Genomic DNA, 26,947 nt, shown 5'->3' with positions numbered 1-26,947 from the left:
TTGTGGAAATGTTTGAGAATGATGTTTAAAACACATAGTAAGAGGAATCTCAGATGTCCAAGAGTGGAAAGCCTCATTTTGGGAGCTGATGCTGTGGAGACTGAGAAATTGAGTCGGGGATGGCCTCCTTTCATGAAGCAGGGTTAGAGGAAATGTAGTCAAGGTAACTGGGTGTTGCTGGGTTTGTAATAACGTTGGTACATAGTCTGTCCCCTTTGATGGAGACAGTGAGATCGAGAAACAGGAGAGAGGTGACAAAAATTGTCCAATGACATCTACCACAAACAACTTCCACTCTACCCTCAAATTCACTTGGACTGTCTCTTGTTTGTCCAATATCTAATCGAATTTTGCCACTAGTAGTTATTTACAGGTTAAAATTGCTAGAAATATTCATCAGGTCTGTATGTCTGTGAAAAGGAAACCAGTTTATTTTAGACTGATCACGATTAGAACTGTAAATATTTAACAAATCAAAAGATGTGGAGAAGACGAAAGAGCAAAATGCAATGTTTCTTGTAGGGTTGAAAGGAGTAGAACGGGTAAAGGGATAAAGCAACAAGAGGTGCCCAGAAGATGTATAAATGAGTATAAAAGAAATGCTATTAAAAATGATTGAGTTAAAGACTGACTCTTGAAAAAAGTTTGAAGGGCTTTTGATGATCTTGGGCAGCAAATTTAAGGAGAATCTCAAAACCTTAGAGTATATCGAAGTAAAAGCATGGCTAGAGAAATATACAAGATACATTTATTTGTCACATGTACCAGTTGGTACAGTGAAATGTGTGGTCACCATACAGCCGTACAAATTAAAAGAAAAACATAACACACGATAGACTCCAACATAAAACATCCCCATACAGCAGAATCAAAGTTTCCCACTGAGGGAAGGCACCAAAGTCAGTCCTCTTCCTCTAATGTTCTTGATGTTCACCCGTGGTCAGGGCCTCCCGAGCCGTCCGCAGTTGCCGCTAAGGAAAGAGTGGGTCTCCTCGGGGAGAGGGGTGGCCTACAAGTGCATCTATCTGTGGAGCTGGTGGATGGTGGTGCAATCCTAAATGAATTTTTCTCAGTGAAATTGACCAGGGAGAAGGATGTGGAGACTGGAGGGGGGGGGGGGGGGGGGGGGGGGGGGGTGCAGGAGAATATTTTTTTGAGGAGATAACAGAAAATTGTTGAAACGCAAGGTGTTAGATGTGGTATGCATGGACTTGGCTAAATGTTTGATAAGGCCCTGTGCAATGTCTGAAGGATAAAGCTCACTAGCAGTCTGAAGAAGGGTCTCAACCCAAAACGTTACCTATACCGTTTCTCCAGAGATGCTGCCTGACCCGCTGAGTTGAACTTCATAACAAGAGCAGTTGAGTATAGGAGCAAAGGGGTCCTTCTGCAGTTGTACAGGGCTCTAGTGAGACTACACCTGGAGTATTGTGTGCAGTTTTGGTCTCCAAATTTGAGGAAGGACATTCTTGCTATTGAGGGAGTGTAACGTAGGTTGACAAGGTTAATTCCCGCGATGGCGGGACTCATATGTTGATAGAATGGAGTGGCTGGACTTGTATACTCTGGAATTTAGGATGAGAAGGGATCTTATTGAAACATAGTTTGGACACACTAGAGGCAGGAAACATGTTCCCGATGTTGGGAGAGTCCAGAACCAGCATCCACAGTTTAAGAATAAGGGGTAAGCCATTTAGCACGGAAATGAGGAAAAACTTTTTCACACACAGTTGTGAATCTGGAATTCTCTGCCTCAGAAGGCAGTGAAGGCCAATTCTCTGGAGGCATTCAAGAGAGAGTTAGATAGAGCTCTTAACGATAGCAGAGTCAAGGGACTTGGCAAGAAGGCAGGAACTGTGTACTGATTGCGGTGCTGACTCGAAGGGCCGAGTGGCCTACTCCTGCACTTATTGTCACTCCAGCATTGTGTGTCTATCTAAAGCACATGGGATCTGAGGTGGGTTGGCAACCTTGATCCAAATTTGGCTTGACGATAGAAGACATGGATGGTGATGGAGAACTGTTTTTCCTGACTGGAAATCTAACCAGTGGAGTATTGCAGAGATCCATATTGGGACTTTTGTGAAGTATATAAATGACTGATGAGAATGTAGGTAGTCTGATTAGTAAGTTTGTTGACAATATAAATATTGGTGGAATCATGGATGGCGAAGAAGGTTAAGGTCGCATAAGGTTATAGATCAACTAAAAGTTGGGTCGAGCGGGAGCAGATGGAATTTAACACAAACAAGTGTAAAGTTGCATCATTTGGGACTTCTAGTTGTGGTGTATGTTTTCAATAATGTACAGGGACCTTTAGGAGTGTTACTGTTCAGAGAAACCTTAGGGTATAAGTTCATTGTTACCTGGAACAAATCCAGGTAACAATGGATAGGGTAGTGAGGAATATATTTGGCATATTTATTTACATAGGTCAGGTTGTTGAGTAGAAGAGTTGAGATGAGCCATTTATTAGGCCGCACTTGGAACATTGAGTACATTTCTGGTTGCCACACTAAAGATATGATATGGTAGCGATAGAGAGTGTTGAAAAGATTTTCCAGGATGCTGCCTAGAATGGAGGGCTGTAGTGATAAAGATAGATGAAAAGGCCGAGTTTGTTGCATCTGGAACATAGGTCAGGACGCTGTTGGATAGCCCATTAGAGAACTAGAAGATTATAAAATGCATAGATAAGGTAGATAGAGGAGTCTTTGCAGGTTAAGGAGCCTAAAATTGGAGGCATGCGTGCCTAATGCAGGCAAATGATAAGCATCACAATTGACTGGATGAGTTGTGCTGAAGGACCCTGTTAGTGCTATGCAGTTGTGATTCTAAACTTTAACATATCTAACTGAGATATGAGATGCTATTCCTGGAGCATGGGATAATGTAAAGGGTCAAGAACGGCGTAGTTTAGATTGAAAGGCCAAGCTAAAGTCCAAAGCTCCCAGAAGCTCAGGCCCACCCATGTGAAATGACAGATGCAGTTTAGCTAAGTCACTACATTTGCATTCTTACAATTTTCAAAATTGTTAATTGCGTAAGTGATACTTAGTTGGATTTGTTATTTTGTCATATTGTGTTATTTGTGTGGAATGCTTGAATGATGAGTTGTACATTTCTTATGGCACTTTAGTATCTACCAGGTAGTAGATTGATTACATTCGTATGCTTGCCAACTAACTTTTAATCACTTTGTTGCAAGCAAATTACTAATAATGTACTTGGTGTTCAGCTGACAGTAGAATGAGTGTATTACCATTTTTTTCCACTTAACTATTATACAGTCTTGGCATTCATAGCTACATCTTGGAAAACATCCTACTTGGCGATATCGGAAAATATTCTTCATGAGGAAGGGGTCTAGCTGAATTCCCAAGAACCTTTTTTTGAACAAGGGCCTCCAAATGTAATGTCAAAAATAGATGTCCTCAGTAATGTAATTGCTAAGGCAGGGACTGGAATGCTCTTTGCCAAATTCAAACATATAGTTGCATACATTTGAATAGTCTGGGTGGACTTGTGTTAGAGTTTTGGTATGTTCAAGAAGCTGAGACAGGAAAGTTTGAGATGATTTAAAATGAGAAAAAGTGGTTGGGTGGCATTTAGTTGGCAGAAATAAACGCGTATGGAATTGCAAACATTTGATATTTTGGGGGCAAATGTCAGTCTCATCAATCAACCCTTGTACACATATTGTCTGTGACCATTGATCACGTTCTTTTGGTTTCTTTGCTCGACGGCAGTTTAAATTATCCTTGCCAATTATACTCTACTCTTTTTTCTTAGTCAAGTATTTACAATTCTCTAATCCTCACAATTATTTTCCTCATTAATTGTAGTGAAAAAGAGAAATAATTGGGAGGACCAGAAAATGAAAAATGTCCAAAATTCACCTTTGTTCTCGTGGATCTTGCAATTGTCATGGGCCTCCTTTTTATCTTGTATTAACCCCTCTATCTTCATTTATCCAAGGAAAATTAATTGCTACTTTCCTTTCATGGGCAGATATTCACTCCACATAAATCAGTTCTCAGAGGCCTTCGATTGTTCATGCTGTTTTGCTTACCATTGACTCTTTTTTGCTCAAATCCTTTTGTACATAGTTGCCCTTTTAGTACCTAATTGTACATTGTCCTTTTTTTTCAGACCTACACAAATCTTAAGACAAAAGAACAGGTAGGCCTCAGACCTACCATTTGGTAAATTCTTGGCCCCATCTCCACTTTCCTGCCTGGATTCCTATAAATTTCTCTGTCTGTCTCAGCCTTAAGTATATTCAATGATTCAGCCTCTACTACTCAGTAGAGAATTCCATAAATTCATAACTCTGAGAATAAACTTTTCCCTGTCCTTCCTTGTCGCGCCTTTATTTCTCAGTGCCAAACATCCTTGAGAATAATGAAATGGCCAGAAGAAATGGAGGGAGCGGGGTGGTATGCGGTGTGATCAAAGGGAATGATCTAAGCATGCATGTAATTACATTAAGGAATGAAGATTTGATGAAGAAATAATTAAGCAATATCCCAAAGTACTGCATTGTTAAATTTATTGTCATTATCAACAAAATCACCAAATGGATTTCAGGATTGGAGTAATGTTTTATTAATCTCCTCATGAAAGCAGTTAGGTAGATGGGAAACCAGTTATGAGTGTTTTATTATTCTACAAAGAAGAAAATTTGATAAATCAGTGTAATGGCTGAAATGCAAATGTGTAATGGGCATGTCCCACTTAGGCGATTTCTTTTCGGCGACTGCCAGAGACTGTCATCGTCGTAGCAGGTCGCCGGAAAACCAGCGACTGGATACCCCCCCCCCCCCCCCCCATTGTCTATGGCAATGTTAACAACAACGTACCACCTAGTCGACGTCGAGCTACTGCAAGCTACCGACAACCAGCGACCTATTAGGACGTCCACCTACGACAAGCTACGTACACCCTCGACAACTTAAGACAATTCAGTCGCCGGCACCGGCGACAACCTACGCCATCCTGACGACAACCTACGATAGCACCTACGTCAGGAGGTCAAGCTACACTCATTGGCTTCAAGCCAACTGTCGCCAAAAAGCTTTGAATATTTCAAAATCTAGCGGCGACCAGAAAAATGCTACGATTCTTTGGGCGACTGAGGAGACTACTCACGACCATACATGTGACACCCCGGCAAACATGTGGTGACAGCCTAGTCGCCTAAAAAATCGCCTAAGTGGGACAGGCCCTTAAGTGTGTGATTCCCTCCCTCCAGCAACGTTGCTTGAAAAAGTTCTCGATGTATATTGCTCTTGTCAAAATAAAATGACTGAATGTTGAAGCATGTCTTAATAAGGTTAATAACCAATTTTGCCAAACAGTAATTTTTAATTTGACTCTCGACATAAAACTGCTCATGAACAGGTCCTTTGACCCACAATGCCTGTGCCAAACATGATGCTAAGACCGACTCTTATCTGTCTGCACATAATCCATATCCCTCTATTGTCCATGGGCCTATTCAAACGCCTCCTGAAATGTCACTACCACTCCTGGCATTGCATTCCAGGCACTCGCCACCGTGTATGTGCGAGCGTGTGTGCTCGCTCTCTCTCTAATCTTTTACATTTCCACCATTGTGTGTGTTGGGGTGGGGGTGGGGAGTGAGGGAGGGAGGGCTTCCGATTGTCAACGCTATCTATGCCTCTCATATACTTCTACATACTTTTCTCAGCTCTTCTCTCAATATGTTCCATTCCAGCGAAAATAATCCAAATCTGTCTAATCTCTCCCTGCACCTTAAAACCCCCCATAATCTAGACTAAATCTGTCTTGTAAAATAAAAAGGGCACAAAGTGCTGCAATGATTTAGCAGGTCAGGCAGCGTCTCTGGAGAACATGGATTGGTGATGCTTCGAGTTCTCCAGCTTCATGTCCATGTTTTCCAGATATGCTGCCTGACCCGCTGAGTTACCCCAGCACTTTGTGTCTTTGTCATAAACCAATATTTGCAGTTGCTTGTATACAATTGTGGTAAATCTCCTCTGCACCCTTTCCAAAGCATCTTCATCCTTTTCATAATGTGGCCACCAGAACTGCACGCAATACTCCAAATGCAGCCTAATCAAAGTCCTATAAAACTGTTTAGGATGGAACTGCAGATGCTGGTTTATACCGAAGATAGACGCAAAATGCTGGAGTAACTCAGCAGGTCTGTTCTGGAAACAAGAATTGGTGACATTTTGGGTTCAGACCTTAAGTCACCTATTTTTCTCCAGAGATGCTGCCTGACCTGCGGAGTTACTCCATCTATATCCAATAAAGCTGCATAATGACTCCCTGACTTGTACTCATATTTTTTGCCTCTTTTTAAGGACTAAAAGTTGAAGTCCTATGTGAAGTATTTCAGAGGAAGCGGGAAGGAAGGAAAATTGTAACAATACATATAATAATAAGATGGGGATCAAAAACATAATTTGCAAGAAGAATCATAGTAGAGCACATGGGAAGTTTGAAAAAAGGTATAGGTGCATTTATTATTTTGTCTGCCTGGTGTGGAATAATCATCAGAGATTTATTGTGTTCCAAGATGCATTGCCCTCCATAATGTTTGGGACAAAGACCCATCATTTATTTATTTGCCTCTCTACTGCACAATTTGAGATTTGTAATAGAAAAACAATCACAGGTGGTTAAAGTGCATGTTGTCAGATTTTATTAAAGGGTATTTTATTAAATTTTGGTTTCACCATGTAGGAATTACAGCTGTGTTTATACATAGTCCTCTCATTTCAGGGTACCATAATGTTTGGGACACATGACTTCACAGGCATTTGTAATTGCTCAGGTGTGTTTAAATGCCTCCTTAATGCACGTAGAAGAGCTCTCAGCACCTAATCTTTCCTCCAGTCTTTCCATCACCTTTGGAAACTTATATTGCTGTTTATCAACATGAGGACCAAAGTTGTGCCAGTGAAAGTCAAAGAAGCCATTATGAGACTGAGAAACAAGAATAAAACTGTTAGATACATCAGCCAAACTTTAGGCTTACCGAAATCAACTGTTATGGACATCATTAAGAAGAAATAGCACTGGTGAGCTTACTAATCGCAAAGGGACTGGCAGGCCAAGGAAGACACTTCTGATGACAAGAATTCTCTCTATAATAAAGAAAAATCCCCAAACACCTGTCCGACGGATCAGAAACATTCTTCAGGAATCAGGTGTAGATTTGTCAATGACCGCTGTCTGCAGAAAACTTCATGAACAGAAATACAGAGGCTACACTTGCAAGATGCAAACCACTGGTTAGCTGTAAAAATAGAATGGCCGGGTTACAGTTTGCCAAGAAGTACTTAAAGGAGCAACCACAGTTCTGGAAAAAAGGTCTTGTGGCCAAATGAGACGAAAGTTAAAGGGCCTGTCCCACTGCGGGGACCTAATTTGCGAGTTTAGAAGAGTTTAGGAAAGTTTTAAAAAGTGTCATGGTCTTGGTGTATATCTGAAGTAGAAAACCTCCTGTGACCTCCTTTGACTATGTAGAGAACCTCCTACGAATATGTAGAATACCTCCTTCGACTAAGTAGAAGACCTCCTTCGACCTCCTTCGACTATGTTGAAGACTAGCTTCGGGAAAATTGGACACCAAATAGTGGAGAGTGAAGACGACCACCTTCGACTATACTAACGCTATCTACGATTACCTTTGACTACCTTCGATTGCCTTCGATTACCTACGAATAACATGCCGACCTACTTCGACTAAACCTACGAGTAAAAAAAATATCTACTTTTTTTCCATGCCGACCAATTTTCAGCATGCAAAAAAAAAACTCCTCGACCAAACTGAGGCCTCGAGTATGCGGGAACCTCTCGAGCATGAAGGAGAGTTACATAGACCTCTTGGGGCCACGTGTCGACCATGCTGTGAGTTTGAGTTGAGCGCAAACTCTTCTAAACTCGCAAATTTGGTCCCCGCAGTAGGACAGGCCCCTAACTTATATCAGAGTGATAGCAAGAGCAAAGTATGGAGGAAAGAAGGAACTGCCCAAAATCCAAAGCATACCACCTCATCTGTGTAACACGGTGGTGGGGGTGTTATGGCCTGGGCATGTATGGCTACTGAAGGTACTGGCTCACTTATCTTCATTTATGATACAACTGCTGATGGTAGTAGCACAATGAATTCTGAAGTGTATAGACACATCCTATCTGCTCAAGTTCAAACAAATGCCTCAAAACTCATTGGCTGGCGGTTCATTCTACAGCAAGACAATGATCCCAAACATACTGCTAAAGCAGCAAAGGAGTTTTTTTAAAGCTAAAAAATGATCAATTCTTAATTGGCTAAGTCAATAACCCGATCTGAACCCAATCGAGCATGCCTTTTATTTACTGAAGAGAAAACTGAAGGGGATTAGCCCCCAAAACAAGCATAAGCTAAAGATGGCTGCAATATAGGCCTGGCAGAGCATCACCAAAGAAGGCCCCCAGCAACTGGTGATGTCCATGAATTGCAAGACTTCAAGCAGTCATTTGCATGCAAAGGATATGCAACAAAATACTAAATATGACTGCTTTCATTTACATGACACTACTGTGTCCCAAACATTATGGTGGGAGTATGTATAAACACTGCTGTAATTTCTACATGGTGAAACTAAAATTAATAAAAATGACCTTTATTAAAATCTGACAATGTGCACTTTAACCACATGTGATTTTTTTTTCTATCACAAATCTCAAAATGTGGAGTACAGAGGCAAATAAATAAATGATGGGTTATTGTCCCAAACATTATGGAGGGCATTGTAAACTGGTAGATAAAATTGTAAAACGATGAAAGGGAATCATATTTCAAGTATATGGGACAATTTGCTCAAAATGTGAGATCTCCCGAGAAATGTTTTAAAGCAGATAAAACAGAAAGAGAATCAGACTTAACGATCAGAACTGACAGAATCTCTTCAGAGACTGATGAGCGAGTACTTTTAGCATTTTCTTTTTTTGATTTGCCACATCCTGGATTTTGCTTTCACAAAGTATGCATTTCAAATAAAAATAATGAATCTAAACTGATAGTAAAAGCAAGATGAGAACAGCATCTCAGTGGTGATCACAATGATCAGTAACTAATTATTATTTAAGTTTGGTTAAAGGAAAACCCGCAGCTCTGTTCTACAGTCAAGAAATTAATTTCTGTTGCTGTTTAAATTTAAAAAAAAAAAAGCTTTTGAATAATGATGGAAAGGTTGTACTCAGTTAAAGAAATACTTTGACCAGAAGAAAATCACAATACAACTTCACCAACCACAGAGATTTCAGGATGAATTGTGGAGGATCCAGGAAATATTGGAATGTTTCTTTGGCTCATTAGTTGGGATTAATGTTTATGTCATGCCTCCTGATTCTCAGGGTCTCCCACCTCATTATGATGATGTTGACGTCTTTATTCTGCAGCAGGAACGAGAGAAACACTGTCGGCTTTACAGTTTACAAAGGAATGGTCCACCAAATGGCTATACCCCACCTGGAGGCTCATATTCTACCTACATTACTATAAATTCTTACCAGAACAATACCTGGGGAGAATATTTACTAGCTGTGATACCTTGGTGGTTATATGATTCGATGAAAGAAGAATTTGAACGGTCTAGAGGCCTGCCAAACAATATCTGATGCATTTGTATTCATCAGCTGATCCAGTAAAGAAACTGGATGGATTTCACGAGGGCTGCTAGATCAAATCGAGACTAGAAAAGAAATCAGATCATCGGAATTGAGAAAATATTTTATTTTAAACAAGTTACCTCCATGTGCAAGCAGCATGTCAGGCAGTTTAACAACAGCTGGAAAATTGGCAATCAAATCAGATTAAGGTTTAAAGACCATACCATGATTTTACTTGAAAATGTTCAAGAAATGACCGGTGAATCTCGAGCAATGTTGGTGTATGTCTCTGAAAAATAACTGAGAAAAACATGTAATGGGGGCTGAAGACAATGAAGAAGGATGCTTTCAGGCACATAGCTGGACATTTCCTTGTTTTCACTCGGAGGCAAGTTTGGATTAGTGACCTTGTTCTTGTGCAAGATCTCAAGGTAGCCTCATATCAAGCAAAGACATCTTTTGCATTATGTTTGTGGACAGAAAATTTAATTAATCAAACTATCGTTTGAGTTGGATCATTGAAGATTGAGTGCTTTTTTACTGCAATATTTAAAAACAAGGAAAAAAAATTTAATTTTAAAAAGGGACAGCACAGTGGCACAGCAGTAGAGTTGCTACCTTACAGCCCTGGAGACCCGGGTTCAATCCTGACCACGGGTACTGTCTGTATGGAGTTTGTACGTTCTCCCTGTGACAGTGTGGGTTTTTTCCGGGCTCCGGATTCCTCCCACAATCCGAAGACGTTCAGATTTGTAGGTTAATTGTCTTCTGTTAAGTTGTCCCTAGTGTGTAGGATAGTGCTAGTATAGGCGGGTAATAGGTGGTCGTGCAAATTTGGTGGGCCGAAAGGCATGTTTCCACACTTTATCTCAAGTCTAAAAGTAAAAGTAATGATATTCAAGAAGAGGATTAATTATGGCTTAAGTAGAACAATTATTAAGATATTAGAATTAAATTGATGAAATGAGAGGAGGTCAGCTGAGGAAACGAAACAGCGAAAGCAACTGTACTATAATTAATCGGATTTGAGAAATCCAGTATCGTTAAAAAATTGCAAAATATTTGTTGCAAAAACAAACTAACGTGATTTTATTTGATGGGAAAAGTAAAAAAATTGAAGCTGAAGAAAGGCATATGAGAAATGTTTTGGGTTGAGAATGGTTAGCTTCTACAGTTCTTTGTGCTTTTATGGTAATCCACAGGTACTGGCGCAGGAGATGCTGGTGAAAGGCGAGTGGATTAGTCAGATTGTTGCATGTTCTTTCTGCATTCCATTTGTGTCTTTTTACAATACTGGAGAGATTTTGAGGAACAAGATTATTATTCAGTTTTTTACACCAATACACTGTTCTTAACAAAAATCTACTCATCATGTGAAACCTTATAAATAACAGATATAAATTAGATAACTTCAAGGCCGAAAGTCAAAAACTTTTTTCACGACAGACAAAGCTTCATCGTTTTACCACCAATTTGGAACCAAAAAAATGTGACATTAAAAAGGCTGCCACATTTAGTCATGCATATTTAATTCATAAATAAACTTCATATGGCCCCTCATACATATACGTTTTGATAATGATCTAGGGAAATATCCTCATCAATACCAGGAGAAAAATACAGTAACATAAAGATAATACAGTACAGTAAAGATCCCGTAATGGTCGTTATGCTTGGTGTCCATTGTCAAAACGACCATTATCGGGGTAAGCTAAACCACAGAGGCTCCAAACCTCTAATGCTTTTCAAAAGCCCAACGAGGTATCCTATGGTAGTGATTTTTTGGGCAAGTTAATTGTTTTTTCATATTTTCCAATTTAATGTATCAAAAACTTTGTGGTGTCAAAAAAGCAACGACCGTTTACAATATATTTTCTGACTTTTTAAAATCAATAAAAAATAATATTTGGACATTAATCAGTCATCAAAACTAAGAAACTGAGCCAATCTTTAATTTGGCAACCCACTGTCTCTTGTTTACCTTTCGTACGGACCAAGTCGCTAACTTCATTCCTTCGTGTCAACTTCGGGAAGCTCCGCAACGACCGTTACGGAGACATTTTACTTGCAAAATAATCAGCCCAAATCAAACAATCTGACGAATCATTGGCCATCGATAGCTCAAATCCATTAGGTAATGTACAGTTTAGATCACATTGGTGAAATGCTTGGTTCTCACTAATAATGTAACGTTCGTTTTCTGGGACACCAAACCTTTTAGTGTCCACCGCAATTATGTGTGTATGATGTGTAACGCGCGTTGCAGTGTCCAGTCAGATGGATGCAGTATTCTACTACATGATCAGGTGAATGAACTGCGAACGGTGTTTGCGATTTTATTGTTCCATGTGGTATTCATAAATATAGAAAGGGATGAGAAATACCTGCACTTACTGTGTCAACCAAGTCACTGGTGGACACCACGCGACAACCATTGCACAAAATGTATTTGTGTATTCTGATGCCATTTTCGGAAACCTGCCATCAATATGCTATCTTTATTTTTGTTGATACTATGTTAGTCGTGAACCCAATAAAGTGCTTGTCAACTTTTTTCGAAGGAATTTGTAATTTTGACCCCCTTTGTCACATTTTCGTTAACAGTATTGTAAAAAGACACACATCTGATATTATTATTTGTGTAGGTGATTATTTGTAGCCTTTTGTTTGCTCCAAATTCAGGTCCTTTTATGGATTTTTATTGTAAAAACTCTATTGCTTTCTATTTGAATATATTCAATGACCGAGCCTCCACTTCCCACTTGGCTGAAAATTCCAAAGATTCTCATCACTCTGGATGAAGAAATCTCTTATCTCATTGTCAGAGAACATTACAGAAATGTTGAAAGACTATTTCCTCTGATTCAAAAATCTGAAATAGTCAGCATATTCTCAGTTTTAGAAGTTTGCCATTTTAGGGCTGAGTTGAAGGAGAATAGATTTGTATCTATTCTAATCATAATTTGTTTCATATTCATGGCCATTCACCAGAACTAATAACCAATATCCTTTGACTCTGATCTGATAATGATAACTGGTTTCAGGTTTGTTAAAAAAAAAAAATTGATCATTAAATTATAAGGCTAAGCATAGAACTAAACTTCTCAGGTAGCTGGAAAAGGTATAACAGTTAGCTGTCTGAGGATATAATTGTATAGCACAACTTCTTTGGAAGAGAGATCTGTTATTATAATGAACAGTTCTTTTGGCAATTTTAAATGATTGGTTGAAATTGTTAGCTTTGTCAACAAGCACAGGGTGTGATGGAAGATGAGCTTTTTAAAAAAATGCTTGTTGGACACCAACTGTTTTAATGAAGTTTGGGTGCCATCTGATATTTTAAAAATACCACTGTTTTGAGTTGAAGATATTTAAGCTTGTTCATCACATTTGTTGAAAAGATCTAAAAATGGAGAAAAGGCAAATGAGAATACCCCAAAAAGTGCTGGAACTGAGGTACAATGCTACAGGTGATAGAAATGCAGTTTGGGAGTTTTGAGAGGGAGAGAGCATATGAGATGATGATTATATTAACAAGGGTCAACTTGAAGGCTAAAGAGGAGAGGCTGATTATCAGAGATTGCTGAATCCATTAAGTTCTGAGGGCTGTATAGAGCCTAGTGCGAAAATAAGCTGCTGATCTCGGGAACCTCTGGACTACGCTGAAACAAAGCAAAAAACTAAAGATAGGCTATGAAGTCGAATGTAGAATTAAACTGACAGACCGTTGATCATCAGTTCACATGAGTTCTGTTGTTCCATTTTTTCACCCACTCCCTACACACTTTGGGACTATTTAGAAGCCAAATAATTTACAAATCCGCACGCCTTTGGGATGTGGGAAGAAACCGGAGCACCCAGAGGAAACCCACACGGTCACAAGGAAAACGTGCAAATTCCACACAGGCAAGCAGCTGAGATCGGTATCGATCCCAGGTTTCTAGGCAGCAGCTCTACCAACTGCTTTTTCTAATCAATTAATTATGGCTGCCTTCTACCCAGTCTCTTTCTTCCTCTTTTTGTTTTTTCACCTAATTTTCCATGGCTCAACACTTTCAAATATTCGTCATCTTTAACATTTAACAATTTTGACTAAAAGCATATTTCTGAAATGTCAATGCTGTTGAGTGCTTCATGAATATTTCTTTAATGTTTCAGATTTTTAGAATATGCTTTATTTTGCCTTCACATTTGAATGGTAAAGCCGCTGTATCTTTACCCCTCCAAACTGAGTTACTCCAGCATTTTGTGTCTAACTAGGCAAAACAGGTGATGGTCCTATTCCTACAACACGGAAATGGATCCTTCGGCCGAAGTTGTCCATGATGACCAAGGTGCCCATCTTAGCTAGTCTCACCTACCCTCATTTGTCATGTTCTAAACCTTTCCTATTTGTATACTTCTCCAAATCTCTCGTGTTATTTTTGTACCTGCCTCAATTATATCCATTACATATACCCATCACTCTGTGTGAAGAAATTGCCCCTCAGGTTCTTATTACATCTTTCCCTTCTCACCTTAAACCTATCCTTCTAGTTCTTGATTCCACTTCCCTTGGAAAAAGTTTGTGCATGCACCCTATTCCCATCATGATTTTATACACCATTAGATCACACTTCAAAGGAACACACTTTTAACCTGCCCAACCACTCCCAAGAGCCAATTTTCGTGTCCCCGTAACATCCTTATACCTCTCGACTCCTTTTAAACCTTAATCACACCTATATGCCCTCTCGTTTTAGACCCTCCAACCCTATGTAGCCATTTTCAATGAGCACTCTTTTCAGCTTAATTACATCCTTCCTACAGCAGGATGTCCAAAACAGAACACAAAACACCCAAGTGTAGCCTCACCAGCACCTTGTACCTGTCATCTTTCCAATGATTCTACATTTAACCATGGCAAGGAAATTTGCTATCTTTAGCCTTCACTCTCCTATTCGAATCATTTGTTTTAATCAGAAATAAAGAAAAAGTATAATTTTAGGCTTGTGAAGTTGGGTGTTTTGTCTACTGATGGGCTAAAAACAGATTCCTCAGCATTGTTGGGTTACTTTCATGTTGACGTCAGAATCCAAGCCCGCATTCTTTAACTATATGTACTTCTTGAATTTGAGTTTGCTTCGGACTGAAAATGCATGGGAATTGAAGTGTTTGCTTTCCTGTACTGATTCCCTCTCCCAATTTTTCAACGAGTCATCTCATCCTAAATTTTTTCACCATCAACATCAGTTCACTGTTAAATGACTAAATAGTCATCATGCAAGTCACTTTTAATAATAACCATTTATGAGTACATGGCACTAATCGAGAGCCACAACTCTAATTCATTTTCATTTTTCCATCCCAAGCTTTATGATATCTGCAATAATATTAGAAAATGTTAATACTCCATGTCTTAGTGGAAGGGGAAGACATTTGTTTGGTTCAATAACTGTTGCATGAACTGAAAAAAATAGAAATACAGGTACGTAAACATAGTATTCTGTAAACACTAATAAACAGCAAAAATAAGTTCCGTGTAATAAAGCATACATATCAAAAACAATGCCCCCAGGTCTATGTAGCTCAGAGCTTATTGGAAGTTGCGGTGTTTAATAGCTTGCTGGTTGTAGAGCCAAAAATTAACCCTTGGACCTTGGAATTTCTAGTCTGTCTATTTATGGATCATCACAATGGCAGAAATAATCAAAATTTCAGATGGCTATGTGTGGGGAAACTGTAAATGCAGAGAACTGAGTGACAATTTTATTTAGTTTTCTTTGAGAGAAAAATGGTTCCCTGTTCCAATTGGAGTTCCTCATTGTTACTCCAGCAAAGCTACATATCAGACATGGGAACAAATCAAGTGTGTGTGCTAAAAGAGTCTGCTTTCTGGCTTTAACATGTACTTAACATCTGTAGTTGGAAAGCTACTAGGGTGTATACATCCATTCAGATGTATACACATCCATTTAGATGGACAAGGGCTGATTCGGGATAATCAGCATGGTTTTGTACGTGGGTAGTCGGGTCTCACCAATTTTTTAGGATGTGACCAGAAAGGTTGAGGGCAGAGCTGTTGATGTAAATATGGACTCCAGTAAAGCCATTCGACAAAGTTCCGCATGGTAGGCTGCTCTGGAAGGTTAGATTGTATGGGATTCAAGGAGACGTAGCTGAATGGATAGAAAATTGGCTTAATGGATGGAAGCAGAGGGTGATGGTGGAAGGTTGCTTCTCAGATTGGAGGCCGGTGCCTCAGGAGCTGGGCCCGTTCTATTTGTCAATGATTTGGATGAGAACATACATAGTAAGATTAGCAAGTTTGCAGATGATATAAAAATGGATGGTGTTGCAGATAGTGAAGATTGTTGTGACCAATTGCAGCAGGATCTTGATTGTTGGAGAGGTGGGCTGAGCAATGGTTGATGGAATTTAGTACAGAGAAATGTGAGGTGTTGAATTTTGGAAAGTCTAACATGGGCAGGGCCTACACAGTGAATGACAGGGCTCTGGGGAGTGTTGTAGAGCAGAGGGATCTAGGAGTGCAGGTGCATGGTATTTTGAAGGTGGAGTCAGGTAGATAAGGTGGTCAAAAAGGATTTTGGCATATTGGCCCTCATCACTCAGAATATTGAGTGTTGCAGAGGTTAGCAGCTTTCCTGAGGGTAAACTCACAAAAAGCAACTGGCCCAGACTGAGTTTCTGGCCGTGTCCTTATTAGTTGTGCAGACCAGCTAGCGGGAGAATTTGCGGACATCTTTAATCTCCCTTCTACGTTCTGAGGTACCCACTTGCTTCGAGAAGACCATCATCCCAGTGCCGAAGAAAAGCAAGACCTCATGACTAAACGCCTTGAAATCCGCAATCATGAAATGTTTTGAGAGGCTAGTTATGGAACGCATTAAATCCAGTCTATCCAGCAGCCTTGATCCACTGCAGTTCACCTACCGGCACAACAGGTTCATGGACTGTGCCATCGTCCTAGCCCTGTATTCATCCCTGGAATACCTGGATAAGAGAGACACTTACGTCAGACTCCTATTCATAGACTACAGCTCTGCCTTTAATACCATTATACCATCTAAGCTTATCTCTAAACTCACGGGACTTGGCGTCAGCACTCATCTCTGCAACTGGATCCTTGACTTCTGACCAACAGACCCCAATCATTGAAGATAGGGGATGAATCATCCTCTACGATTAACCTCAACTCTGATGCTCCGCAAGGATGTGTTCTCAGCCCCTTTCTTTACTCCTTGTATACCTAGGAAAGATGTTGTCAAGCTAGAAAGAGTACAGAGAAGATTTACTAGGATGTTGCCAGGGCTATAGGGTCTAAGCTATAGGGAGACGTTCAGTAGGCTGGGACTCTTTTCCTTGGAGTGCAGGAGGATGAGGGGTGATCTTATTGAGGTATATAAAACCATGAAAGGAACAGATCGGGTAGATGCACAGAGTCTCCTGCCTAGAGTAGGTGAATCGAGGACCAGAGGACATAGGTTTAAGGTGAAAAGATTTAATAGGAATCTGAGGGGTAACTCACACAAATGATGGTGGGAGTATGGAACAAGCTGCCAGATGAGGTAGTTGAGGCAGGGACTATCCCAACATTTAAGAAACAGTTAGACAGGTACATAGATTGGCCAGGCTTGGAGGGATATGAACCAAACGCAGGCAGGTGGCTGGGACATGTTGACCGGTGTAGGCAAATTGGACCAAAGGGCCTGTTTCCACCCTGTATCATTCTATGACTACGATTGCAGCCATATACAAATCTAACTCAATTTTCAAATTCGCAAACCACATCAACATTGTGGGCTGGATATCAAATAATGATGAGACTGAGTACAGGAAGGAGTACTGGTGTCAGCAAGATAAATGTCTCTCTAAATGAGAGTAGGGAAGATTCAAACAAGGGGACATGACTTGAGAATTAAGGGACTGAAGTTTCGGGGTAACATGAGGGGGAACTTCTTTACTCAGCGAGTGGTAGCTGTGTGGAATGAGCTTCCAGTGACGGTGGTGGAGGCAGGTTCGTTTTTATCATTTAAAAATAAATTGGATAGTTATATGGATGGGAAGGGGAATGGAGGGTTATGGTCTGAGCGCAGGTATATGGGACTAGGGGAGATTATGTGTTCGGCACGGACTAGAAGGGTCGAGATGGCCTGTTTCCGTGCTGTAATTGTCATATGGTTATATGGTTAAATGTCAGCAAGATAAAGAAGATAGTGATCGACTTCAGTACACATACCCCGTTTTTTTGCATTGGTGGTGCCGAAGTAGAAATGGTTGAAAATTTCAAATTCCTAGGGGTCAATATCACCAACAACTTCTCCTGGACCACCCATATTGAAACAACGACCAAGAAATTCTCTGAGGAATTCTCTGCCTCAGAGGGCAGTGGAGGCCAGTTCTCTGGATACTTTCAAGAGAGAGCTAGATAGGGCTCTTAAAGATAGCGGAGTCAGGGGATATGGAGAGAAGGCAGGAACGGGGTACTGATTGGGGATGATCAGCCATGATCACATTGAATGGCGGTGCTGGCTCGAAGGGCCAAATGGCCTACTCCTGCACCTATTGCCCATTGTCTATTGAAACCACACCAACGCCTCTACTTCTTTAGAAGGCTTAGGAAGTTTGGCATATCCCATATAACTCACACTAACTTCTACAGATGCACCACATTAAGCATTTTATCAGTATGCATCACAGCCAGAGTGGGAATAGCTCCACCCAAGACGACAAGAAATTGCAGCGAATTGTGGACGCAGCCCAGACCATAACACACACCAACATCCCTTCTATTGACTTCATTTATATTTCATTGTCCTATCATTGTCCTATCTGGGACATATGACAATAAAACCCTCTTGTCTCTTGACGTTGCCTAAGCAAGGCCTGCAGCATAATCAAAGATGGAGTTGCATTCTGGCCGCTCCCTCTTCATCAGATCATAAATGATAGGAGCAGAATGAGGCCATTTTGGGTCAGTCCAGAACCAGGCGAGTCCAGAACTACGGAAATGAGGAAACACTTTTTCACACAGAGTTGTGAGTGGAATTCTCTGCTTCAGAGGGTGGTGGAGCTGGTTCTCTGGATACTTTCAAGAGAGAGCTAGATAGGGCTCTTGAAGATAGCAGAGTTGGGGCATATGGGGAGAAGGCAGGAACGGAGTTCTGATTGTGGATGATCAGCCATGATTACATTGAATGGCGCTGCTTGCTTGAAGGGCCGAATGGCACCTATTGTCATTCAAGTCTACTCTGCCATTCAGTCATGGCTGATCTATCTCTCCTTCCTGACCATATTCCCCAGCCTTCTCCCCATAACCCCTGACACCTGTACCAATCAAGAATCCATCTATCTCTGCCTTAAATATATTCACTGACTAGGCCTCCATGGACTTCTGTGGCAAATAATTCCACAGACTTGCCACCCTCTGACTAAAGAAATTCCACCTCATCTCTTTCATAAAAGAACGTTCTTTAATTTTGAGTATGACCTCTAGTCCTAGACTCTCCTACTTGTGGAATCATCCTCTCCACATCCACTCTATCCAAGCCTTTCATTATTCTGTACATTTCATTGAGGTCCACCCTCATCATTCTAAACCCCAGCGAGTACAGGCCCAGTGCTGTCAAATGGTCATCATATATTAACCTAATTCTTGTAAACTTCCTCTGGACGCTGTCCAGACCCAGCACATCCTTCCTCAGAAAGGGTGCCCAAAATGGCTCTCAATACTCCAAATGCCGCCTAACCAGCGCCTTATAGAGCCTCAGCTTTACATCCCTGTTTTTGTATATAACCTTCTCGTTTGCTTTCTTTCCTACCAATTCAACGTACAAATTAACCTTTTGGGAATCCTGCACCAGCACTCCCGTCCCATTGCACCTCCAATTTCTGGATTCTCTCCTCATTTAGAAAATAATCTACACCTTTATTCCTACTATCATAAAGCATGGCTCCACACTTTGCCACACTATTCCATCTCCCATTTCTCTGCCCAATCTCCCAACCTATCCTTCTGCAAGAGTCCCTGTTTTCTCTACGCTACCTGCCTCTCCACCTATTTTCGTATCATACACAATCTTGACCACAAAGCCACCCATCCCCTCATCCAAATCATTAATATACAGCCTGAAGAGCAGTTGACCCAACACCAAGTCCTGCAGAACTCCGCTAGTCACTGGCAGCCAACCCGAAAAAGCCTCCTTTATTGCCTCATCTTCTCCCCTCTCCCATCAGGCAAACGGTATAGAAGTGTGAAAACGTACACCTACAGACTCAGCGGCAGTTTCTTCCAAGCTGTTATCATCATGCCATAATCAGAGAGCAGTGCTGAACTATTATCTACCTCATTGGTGACCCTCAGACTATCCTTGGAACAGACTTTGCTGACTTTACCTTGCACTAAACTTTATTCCCTTATCATGTCTCTATTCACTGTAAATGGCTCGATTATAATAATGTTTTGTCTTTCTGCCTACTGGTTAGCACGCAGCAAAAGCTTCTCACTGTACATTGGTACACGTGACAATAAACTAAACTGAACTCAACTGGGTAATTGGGAGGTCATGTTGCAGTTATATAAGATGATGAGACCGCATTTAAAGTATTGTGTTCAGTTCTGGACACCATCTTATTGGAAAGATGTCAAGCTGGAAAGGGTACATGTTGGCCGGGGTGGGCAAGTTGGGCCAAAGGGGGTGGGCAAGTTGGGCCAAAGGGCCTGTTTCCACGCTGTCTGACTCAATTCAAGATTTCCTGTTGACGGAGTCGGTATCAGAGTTGACCAAAGTGATACCTCAAAGTTAGAAATGTATTCATTCTATTGATCTTGATTCGGTAAAGATTCTATGCTGTTAACATGTTTCTGAGTACTGAGATATCAAAGTGATTGGCTTAGATTATAATTTGAGCACTATCACTAAGATTCTTGACTAGAACAGGTGTTGGAGGCTTTGGGGCGACGGCAGGAGAATGGGGTTCGGAGGGAGAGATAGATCAGCCATGATTGAATGGCAGAATAGACTTGATGGGTCGAATGGCCTAATTCCTCGTATTACTTCTGACCTTCTGACTTGAAATGTCTTTTAATATGAAGGAGGACATTTTATCGTCCATAATTGTGAGGAAACTGGGCAAACACTCATCACAGAATTCAAAAATAACTGATTTATCATCAGTCTTGGGGAGAGCTGTGTGATAAGAACGCTTATCATTTTTACAGTTAGCCCAGTAGCAAATTACTGATGGAGTGAGTTTGCTTTTAGAATACAAGGAATACAATAGAAGGAAGGCAACTAAAAATATTGCAACTATTGGAGATAAACACCTACAAAAATAGGAACAGAAGTAGTCTATCTAGTCTTTTAAGCACACCCTACCATTCAGTATGATCATGACTTATCTGTTCCAGGCTGCTACCTTTCTCTTCCATGCCCGTTTCTCTGCACCTGTCAGCTCACTGATATGGAGTTGGCCCTTCAGCCCAACCTATTCATGAAAACCAGTTGCCAATGAGCTATTCCTATTTACCTGTATCTAACCCATATCCCTCTAAACCTTTCCTAACCATGTACCTGTCCAAATGTCTTTGAATGTGTTACTCTGGCAGCTTGTTCCATTATATGTACCACCTTCTGTGGGGAAACAAATTGCACCTCTGATACCTATTGAACCTTTACCCTCTTCCCCTCTTCCCTTCTGCGCTTCAGAACATGCTGTACAGGGAATAGACTGTAATTATCCTAATGCAAATCGTGAGATGCTTAATTACTTTATTTGCTGTTCCTTCCTACACATACCTTATTTACTCACTACCTTGCCCCTGTCCCCACCCTCTAGATGCTGGGAAATGATTTGTTAATTTTTGATTTCCATACCCTGGAAAAATGCTCCATGGATTTACCCTGTCTATACACCCACCTGATCTTATACACCTCTATAAGATCACCCCTGTCTCCTGCAGTCCAAATAATAAAGTCCCACCCTGCCCCATTTCTCCTTGGAGCTCAGTCCCTTGCGTCCTGGCAACATCCTCGTACATCTTGATTCCTTTTAAATCTTTCACCTTGCACCTAAATTTATATCCTCTAGTCTTAGACTCCCCAACCCTGTGTAGCTGCTTTCAGGGAGCGAAGTATATGTACACAAAAGTATCTGTTCTACCATACCCTCCAGGGGCCTATTTACCGTGCAAGTCCTGGCTTGCTTTAACTTTGCAAAATCATCACTTCACACTTGTCAGTTAAATGCTATCTGCCGTTCCCTGGCCCATTTTCCAAGATCTCAATACTGTTGTAAATGTAGATAACTTTCACTGCCCATAATATCACCAATTTTGGCAGCATCCTTAAACTTGCTAACTATGCCAATTACATTTTCGTTCAAACCGATAATAGAGATGATGAATAACAGTGAACAATCCTTCAAACATTAATCAGCTTCCTCTTGAAATACCTCCAGTAACCTCAAATCTGAACCATAAACAGGAAATGCGGTAAACACTGGGCAAGTTAAACAGCATCTGTGGAAAGAGAAACGGGATTGATGTTTCTAGTTAAATGCGCTACATCATCATTAATTAAGGTCTTGTCATGAATGCAATATGTTTTCATGAATATTTGCAACATTTTCTGTTTATTACTGGTCAAAGATATGTCTTGAGTTTAACCAAAGTTTTCATTTTTTAAAAAGCCTAATTTGTACTTTTGTAAAGACTCTTTTTTATGATCTTTTCAACTTTGAGATGAGAGCAATGGCATATTTTGGTGGTCCTACAGAACATGCTGTTCAGGGAATAGACTGATTATCCTAATGCAAATCGTGAGATGCTTAATTACCTTATTTACTCAGTTCCTTCCTACACATACCTTATTTACTCATTACCTTACCCCTGCCCCCACCCTCCAGATGCTGGAAAATGATTAGTTAATTTTGACATTATATGATTTTCTTCATTAAAATATTATCTGATTTAATTTAGTAATAAAATGTGTAATGATAAATCCTGTTAGTGATATCCTAAGCAATCCAGATCATATCTTTTTTTTAAATATGCAGATCACTTGATGGCCGGCTGCAGGTTTCTCATCGTAAAGGATTGCCTCATGTCATTTACTGTCGCTTGTGGCGCTGGCCTGATCTTCATAGTCACCATGAGCTACGAGCAATTGAAACTTGTGAATATGCTTTCAATCTCAAGAAGGATGAAGTGTGTGTTAACCCATACCACTATCAAAGGGTGGAAACGCCAGGTTAGTGAAACTTAATGTTTGCCTGCAACAAAAGAATATTAAAAATAAACTTAATTTCCTTTTGTTCATGTAATGGCAGCAACGTAAGAAATACTGATAATTAGGTTCTACGTGATCAATTTTGCCTGAAGCAAAAGTGACTTTTAAAATTGTTATAATATGAACAACCAGGATAATACTTAAATAGAAAATCTCCTTTGTTTTCATAGTTGAAAAATTGCATATGACAATGTAAAACTGAAAATGTGACCAATATTGAATGAACTTTGTAGTCAAAGTAATTCACATTATTGCTAAAAGTGTTTTTACATTTTGTCCCAGAAGACTCACGAAAGATCAGCAGACTTGCCCAATCTTTGTACAATAATTGTTTTTGAATAACATATTTCCCTACATTTCCCAGTAAAATAAGGTCATAAGTAATAGGAACAGAATTAGGCCATTCAGCCCATCAGTATTCAATTAGGCCATTCGGCTCATCAAGCCATTCAATCATGGCTGATCTATCTCTTTCCCTCCCCCAAACCCATTTTCCTGCCTTCTCCCCATAACCCCCGACACCCGTAGAACCCATAGAAAATGCAGGTCCTAAGTACACATTGCATCGATTGCGCAAAGTTCACTTCGGCAAGCATTTATGTTAATTACTTCCTGTATTAACTGTAAATGAAAAATGTGCTTGAATTAATTGTCATGATCTGTAAATCTTAAAAGCTGAAAAATGTTGGTGTCAATAATACCCAAAAGTCATTGTCAAATTAATACCACCTATTGAGTTGGACCCCTGCAGATTAGATTAGTATCTGTAGGGACTTGTACTGATTCAATTTTTAAAGTCTTGCAACTGGAATGAAAGTGTGTTGATAAAAACCAGGAATGGGATAGTGAGATAACCTCTTAGACAAGACTCGTTGAAAGTTTTTTTCTCTCTCTCTCTCTCTCTCTCTCTCTCTCTCTCTCTCTCTCTCTCTCTCTCTCTCTCTCTCTCTCTCTCTCTCTCTCTCTCTCTCTCTCTCTCTCTCTCTCTCTCTCTCCCTCTCTCTCTCTCTCTCTCTCTCTCTCTCTCTCTCTCTCTCTCTCTCTCTCTCTCTCTCTCTCTCTCTCTCTCTCTCTCTCTCTCCCCCTCTCTCTCTCTCTCTCTCTCTCTCTCTCTCTCTCTCTCTCTCTCTCTCTCTCTCTCTCTCTCTCTCTCTCTCTCTCTCTCTCTCTCTCTCCCCCTCTCTCTCTCTCTCTCTCTCTCTCTCTCTCTCTCTCTCTCTCTCTCTCTCCCTCTCTCTCTCTCTCTCTCTCTCTGTCTCTCTGTCTCTCTGTCTCTCTGTCTCTCTGTCTCTCTGTCTCTCTGTCTCTCTGTCTCTCTGTCTCTCTGTCTCTCTGTCTCTCTGTCTCTCTGTCTCTCTGTCCCTCTGCCTCTCTGCCTCTCTCCCCTCTGCCTCTCTGCCCCTCCTCTCTGCCTCTCCCTCTCTGCTGCTCTCTCTCTCTCTGACTCTAGATTATAGGAGCCTTGGATTCATTTGAATATTTGGAATGACTAGATTGTTCTAAAGGATGGATAAATGCTTAATAATATTATATTGCAGCTGATTTGTTACTATTGCAAATAAAATTTAAGCTAAAGTTTCATCTTTATTAATTATTTGTATTATTGGTTTCAGTTTTACCTCCAGTACTGGTGCCACGACACACTGAAATTCCAGCAGAATTGCCCCCACTTGATGACTACACTCATTCCATCCCTGAAAACACTAATTTTCCATCTGGAATAGAACCACAGAGCAACTATATCCCAGGTATAACAGTTTTTGACCAACTGCCATATAATGAACTGGTCAATGCTCTTACCAATCATGTTTCAGTGGGAATTAGCACACAATACAGTTATTGATGACTTAAATCTTAAATTCAGTTTTATTTTAAGTATTATCTACGGCTTCTTTAAATTAGAGGGGAATGTATGTTTTTTTTATTTTTGATAAAAGGGGCCAACTCTGAAGAGATTAAAAAATTGGCAGATGATAATGTTCCTGATTTTCAAAACACATAAGGTTAGCTCTTAAAGTTAATTAAATTGCCAGTGAAAAGATAGAGATGCATGCGAACATTTTTTCCTGAATGTTTGATCCAGGGATGCGACCAGTTTTTTTAAGAAAGGCTGCATTTCATTAAAAGTTACTAAAATGTAGGTAAAGTAGATCAGTTTAGAGCATAATTCATTTTGCATATTGAGGTATCAGAATAGAATAGAATAGAATAGAATAGAATAGAAACTTTATTTGCCACGCAACCAGGGTTGGTGGTATTTGGGTTTGGTACATGATGATACACTGCTTTAGTTACATACCACTAATAACACAGATCACCGTAATAAAGTGCATCCATACCACATCACAAATCACACATCTCACCAACATTACATAATGCAAAAGAACAAACAAAGACCATAGACAAGACACTGTATACATCAGAAATCATATTATTGTCTGATTATTGGACGGAATTAAGAGTTCAGGAGGAAATTGCAAGGTGAAGTAGTTCAGCCATACAACAAAAACATTTAGAAGCCATTTGGACAGATGCATGGATAGAGGAAGGTTTAGAGAGAGACTCAAGAAATTGCAGATTCTGGAATCTTGAGCAAAACAAGCTGAATCTGTGAGGAAGGGTCACCAGCTGAAATGTTGTCTGTGTATTCCTTCCACAGATACTGCTAGCTGAGTGCCTCCAAGTTTTAGAGGGATATTTGGGCCAGGCATGGGCAAAAATGGCTAGCTTGCATGCGGCATTTTGGACAGGTTGGGCAAAAGGGCCTTTCTCCGTGTTATGACTATCGTCGACCACTTTGCTTTTTGATTCTACTCTGTGATTTATTAAGGTCAAGACTGACGTCCTGCCTTAATGAAAATTAAAAGCACTCCATGATTGAGAATTCCAAAGATTCACCATCCTTTGCTTAAATAAATGTTTCCTTATCTCAGTCCTATACTCAACCACTTGGTTTAGCATCATCATCAAACTTGAACATATGACAGTTGATTCTCTCAGCTAAATTGTTGATTGTAAATTGAATAACTGGAGCCAAAGTATTCCTGTAATATTTTATGAACATCAAAGATCAAAGAGTCTGAAGAAGGTCTCGAACTGAAATGTGTCTGAAGAAGGGTGTCAACCCGAAACGTCACCAATTACTTCTCTCCAGAGATGCAGCCTGTCCCACTGAGTTACTCCAGCATTTTGTGTCTATCTGTTTATCTGTCTATTTATTCCATCTATTTGCTTTGTCTAATAACCATTTCTCAGTCCAGGTACATTACCTACAATTCTTTGTGCTTTTTGTTGACAAGTATATAGTTCCACCTTATCAAATGCCTTTTGTAAATTCAAATACTCCACATCTGGTGGTTCTTTGTGTTCTCTTGATAACACCCTGTCAATAAACTCCATTAAAGTAGTCATAAATCCATATTTTTTAGTTTAAACATACAGCACGGAAACAGGCCCTTTGGCCCACCGAGTCCGCACCGACCAGCTATCCCCGCACATTAACAATATCCTACACACACTAGGGACAATTTACACATACACCAAGCCAATTGACCTACATATACCTGCACGTCTTTGGAGTGTGGGAGGAAACCGAAGATCTTGGAGAAAACCCACGGGGAGAACGTACAAACTCCGTACAGACAAGCAAACGTAGTCTGGATCGAACCTGGGTCACCGGTGCTGCTAGCACTGTGAAGCAGCAACTCTACTGCTGCGCCACCGTCACCCCACTGTACTGACCGATCAATTCTCTTACTCTTTTCTGTGTTACCTTATTGCATCTTCCACTAAATGTTTTGCTGAACACTGACATTAGGTTATCAGGATTTTTGTTCCCTATGATTTTCTCATGGATTCATGTGTGTTGCCCTACAATGACAATTTCAGGGTCTGTAGAATTGTGGAAGATGATGACTAGATCATTCATTAGGTCCATTACATTCTCTTTTAAAACTCTGGGATATTTAATTTGGTTAGATATTTAACACTGTTGACCCATATATGGAAAT

At 40.3% G+C, this 26,947-nt stretch overlaps 1 protein-coding gene across 3 annotated transcripts in view; it reads left to right on the top strand.

Moving 5' to 3' along the window:
* Positions 1 to 26,947, top strand: part of smad2 (SMAD family member 2) — a 93,842-nt gene that overhangs the window by 38,645 nt on the left and 28,250 nt on the right. For 2 of the 3 annotated variants that reach the window (XM_055658804.1, XM_055658724.1), the window contains 2 exons: positions 22,705 to 22,898; positions 24,551 to 24,685. In XM_055658804.1, the coding sequence (XP_055514779.1) occupies positions 22,705 to 22,898; positions 24,551 to 24,685 (329 nt within the window). Of the gene's footprint in view, positions 1 to 4,152; positions 4,183 to 22,704; positions 22,899 to 24,550; positions 24,686 to 26,947 lie in introns of all 3 variants that reach the window. The other variant, XM_055658638.1, reaches the window with a different exon arrangement.

This window comes from Leucoraja erinacea, chromosome 1 (assembly GCF_028641065.1).
Source record: "Leucoraja erinacea ecotype New England chromosome 1, Leri_hhj_1, whole genome shotgun sequence".
In the NCBI taxonomy this organism is placed as follows: domain Eukaryota; kingdom Metazoa; phylum Chordata; class Chondrichthyes; order Rajiformes; family Rajidae; genus Leucoraja; species Leucoraja erinaceus.
The sequence above is the reverse complement of the archived record's forward strand: the minus strand, read 5'-3'. Positions and strand labels throughout refer to the sequence as shown.